At 35.4% G+C, this 4042-nt stretch overlaps 1 protein-coding gene across 1 annotated transcript; it reads right to left on the minus strand.

Annotated features, from left to right (window-relative positions):
• Window positions 1-339: 339 nt before the first annotated feature.
• On the minus strand, window positions 340-3825 carry LOC311091536 (uncharacterized protein). Its single transcript, XM_084127494.1, has 6 exons — window positions 3539-3825; window positions 3084-3184; window positions 2491-2712; window positions 2207-2340; window positions 1794-1867; window positions 340-913 (listed from the first exon to the last, which is right to left on the minus strand). Exons 3-6 carry the CDS (start codon window positions 2493-2495, stop codon window positions 758-760), a joined length of 369 nt encoding a protein of 122 aa, XP_083983620.1. The 5' UTR covers window positions 2496-2712; window positions 3084-3184; window positions 3539-3825; the 3' UTR covers window positions 340-757.
• Window positions 3826-4042: the final 217 nt, after the last annotated feature.

Below are 4042 nucleotides of genomic sequence, written 5' to 3' on the forward strand. Positions count from 1 at the left end.
TCTTCCATGCACTGTAAAAAAAAAAAAGTTGACTTAACTTAAAATTTCGAGGCAACTTGCTGCATGGCTTTTTTGAGTTTACTCAACTTTTAAATCAAGTAGTTCACTTAACTCAATTCACTAAGTAAAGTCACATTTCTCCCAACTTAAGATCTTTTGTTCAGCTGATTCAGTTTTTGTAGTTAAAAAAAATTAGAAAATTATAAAATTTCAACTTTTAATGTTATTTTCACATTACTTAATAAAGTATGTTCAGTTGACTACATTTTTTTTAAATCAACATTATTACAAGGTTAAAAAATAAAGCTAAAACTACAGGCTTGATATTTTGGTCCAGGTTTTATTTTACATCAGCAGCAACACATTGGTGTGGAAATGGAAACAATGTTTAACACTTAAGCCATACTCATTATCATTAAAAAAGTAAAGAGTACATTAACACATTTAAAGAGTACATTAAATGTACACGAGTTTAAAGAGTACATTAACACATTCAGTAGTTCTCACATTCAAATGGTCTTAAATACTTTAAAAGTTCTATCTTTTAAATGTTTAACATTTTAAATTGTTAACACTGAAAATGTTACAAAATGAGCAGATTTATAAGTGCAAGTTAACGTTTGTGTTGAAAGTGCTGAAACAGTTGCACAATGTTTATCACAGCCTCAAGTTGATCCAAACAGCTCACAAATGCAACGTCACAGTTATAGCTTAGTTTTTAGGGACTGTATCCTAGCAGAGCAATGAGTGGCCATCTTCATGAACACCTTCTCAAAATGTATTTCAGTTGCTTTGGGTACTCAAAATCCAAGGCAAACAAAAGGCCAAACAGGTATGCAAGTGCATCATCTTCAATCACCACAAGGATTCCCACCTTCATCCCTCTGGTCTGTCTGTCCTCTGGAGTCTTGTCCTAATAATAAAGAATAAATCAATATCACTTGACACTAACCTCAAAAACAAACAACAAAAAAAGATACATTAAGGAACCATAAAGTAATCCTATACAATGTGCTCATAAGTTTGCATCCCACTTGCAGAATCTCCAAGTAAATGCACTCAAATACGCACAAATAACAATTGTCTTGTTTTCAATTTAGTACTGCCCTGAATAAGCTATTTCACATAGAAGTATAAAAACTTAGCCTGGGAAAACCTTGACAAACTTTGAGATTTGCTCTGCAAGTCAGTCTGGCCAAGAGCCCATTCAAGCCCATTTCCAATTTTTCCAAATAGAGGCACCAATCACAAATGTTGAAGCAGGCTTTACACGATGACGATCGCTCTGATTGGTTTTAGGTCTATCCAATTGCGTCCAGAGGCATTTGAGCGACGTCCGTTGGTGACGCCCCTTTGGAAATGGGCTGTGAATGAACCTTCCCCAGACCCACTCTCAGATACAACGAAGGTTTACAATTGGCTAGCAAATATTATACTATCTGTTACTGTTCATTGATTCATTCATTGATCCAGTTGTTTGTTTGTTCATTCAGTCGTTTGCTCATTTTGTTCAATAGAAGGTTTTGGTGTCAACCAGACTAATAAAAACTATAAGATGGTATAAATCTTAGTAAATGATAATGATCTGGCCTATAATTTAAAACATGTTAACATGTTGCATACCCAATCATTGACTAAATCATGTTGTACTTGCAAAAAAATACTTTGAATCAAATCAATGAATCATCAAAACAATCTGTTTGCTGTTAACACAAAAATTCACATTCCTTTTAGTCACACATGGTCATTTGGTAAGATGTTGTATATCTGTTGAAGTAATGAAACATACTCACCAGGCATGAATCTTCACTGAGAAACATGGGAGACCTTCCAGGACAGTTGCTTTCTGAGTCACAATATTTGTGGTCTAAAAAAAAAATGGGTACAAAAAACAACAACAAATTTCGTTAATGCACAGTTATTAATTTAAATTTGTTATGAGTTTGCATGTATGTTTGAAGTCATAGAGCCTCTGCTAATGAGCCACCTAATCAGATGTCAGATGTGCTGAATAGGAAATCAGTATTGTATGCAGTATTCTAAGTTCAGGACCAAAATCAGTCTAATCAGCCAGTGTAAACTTGGCATACATTGTCATATTCCTTCAAAAATATCTTCAGAAAGTGTTCTTTATATAATAGCAAACAGCTCTGATAAATTTGTTTTTAAAACTATCTTTGACACATGATGTTTATCAGCAAGTTACCTGCTGAACAAGCTTTTTGAGATGATCTTCCATTTCTGTTCCAAATGCCCCCTTTCTTGCTCTGCGTAGCTCGAGGAGTTGCGTAGTGTGCTGGTGTGTTGATGCTCTGAATGTCTCGTGGAGGTCCACAATAACTGGTGATAGAAATAAAACAGGTCTTGGTTGTAACATTGTTTAACTGGCTTCACATGGCTTACAACAGACATTTACAAGCAACACAACAATAACCTGTATTAAAGATAATCTACAGCCAATTAATTTAATTTCAGTCTTCTTTATTTTACCTCATTTGGAAGAAATGGGGCAGGCCATCGTTCAAGCACTTCAGATACCATTGGCACTACTTCCACAATTGTCAGAGGGAGAAAGTCAAGCTCATTTTCTGATTGATGAACACTATATTTGTGGTTTTCTTCTTCATTTCCTCAACCAAGATGAGCCATTCCTTTTCCAGAGAATAATCAGACTGGCCTTTAGGGATGATCCTGTCATCTCCTCCTCTTTTCCTGTTGAAAAAAAGTTACATATTGCACCTTTAAATACATGCACACACATCCATGAGCTTGACTGAAATGTATTTTGCAATCCACAAACAACAGCATTTCAACTTGTGTCTGTGAAATTCAGAATTAAATAAATGTGCAGAGATTTGGACAAACATTGGCATGTTTGTGAATAGAAATATTCTATTTTGTATAAATGTATCACAATTTATGGTACTTTGAATTAGATCAAATTCATTGAAGACACAAGTTGAAATCAATGCATGTTTGTGGATTGCAAAATACATTTGCAAATTCGATCAAATTTATAGATTTTTCTGCATGTATTTGTTAATAATATCAAATCTAAATCAACTCCATAAAATTATACTTACTTTAAATTAGACGTTTGCAGTCTTGTGGACTCCGTCGAGTAAAGTTAAGTTAGTCTGGAAACACGTGAGAAAGCCGGAAGGGCACAGATAAAAAGCTCAGTCTGAAACATGAAATTCAAATATTAGACCACTGTAAAGGGTGTGTGAGTTTAAATTTAAGATGAAGAGTCGACTTCAAAATATGTCTTTGGTGTATTGCACAAATGAAATGTTACATAGTGCATTATAACGTCAAAGCTAGTTTAAAATAATAAGTGGCGATTTCGAACTTGTTCCTAACTTACTACGATTACACAGGTTATATTCTAAACAGTTTACATGCTGAATACTTAAGTTAGGAGACTTAACGTTAGTTAAGCTTGCTCGTGAAAAAAATGAATAGCCGTAACCAGGGCTCTGCGGTCAAGATGATACATGTACTTTTACAAACGACTTCAATATAAATACATACTTACAGAAAATGATGGCTTTCGCGTTGTAAATAAGCTGAAGAAAGAAGAAACACGTTGGCTGTGAGTAGGTCCGTTACGGTCTCGCACGCAGATGCTTAAAATGGCTCCTTCGTCAAGTCTGTTCGTTGTTGGCGCGCTTCATTGCACATGCGCCAACTTCGTGGTCGTTACAATGCGCATGCTCCAACCTCCAACCCAACTTGCATGCTTGTTAACTTGCATTTACAAATCGATTTTACAATTAATACTAAGTTAGTCCAACAATTGTTGAAACAACGTCTTTTCACTGGTTAAGCCAACTTTTTTGCATGTAATTGTCCAGTTAACTTAAATATAATAATTAGTCTAACTTTTTGTGAGTTGGATTTTTTACAGTGTGGGGCATGTAGACCATAGATGTAGACACAAGACACGTAAAGTGCTGCCTTGGCAGACCGTATACAAATGGCTGAGGGCTGAAATATGCTAATGAGGGACAGTCCGTCAGCGGACGTGGGCGGAGCATGA

This window comes from Abramis brama (genome assembly GCF_963993115.1).
Source record: "Abramis brama genome assembly, chromosome: 10".
NCBI classification, from domain to species: Eukaryota; Metazoa; Chordata; class Actinopteri; order Cypriniformes; family Leuciscidae; genus Abramis; species Abramis brama.

What these genes read in the sequence shown, in the direction of transcription:
- LOC311091536 (XM_084127494.1), bottom strand. An exon ending in TCAAAAAGCTTGTTCAGCAG is followed by an intron (nt 1,868 to 2,206) that starts GTAACTTGCTGA and finishes TTTTTTTTTTAG; the next exon opens with ACCACAAATATTGTGACTCA. An exon ending in TCAGTGAAGATTCATGCCTG is followed by an intron (nt 914 to 1,793) that starts GTGAGTATGTTT and finishes CTTTATTATTAG; the next exon opens with GACAAGACTCCAGAGGACAG.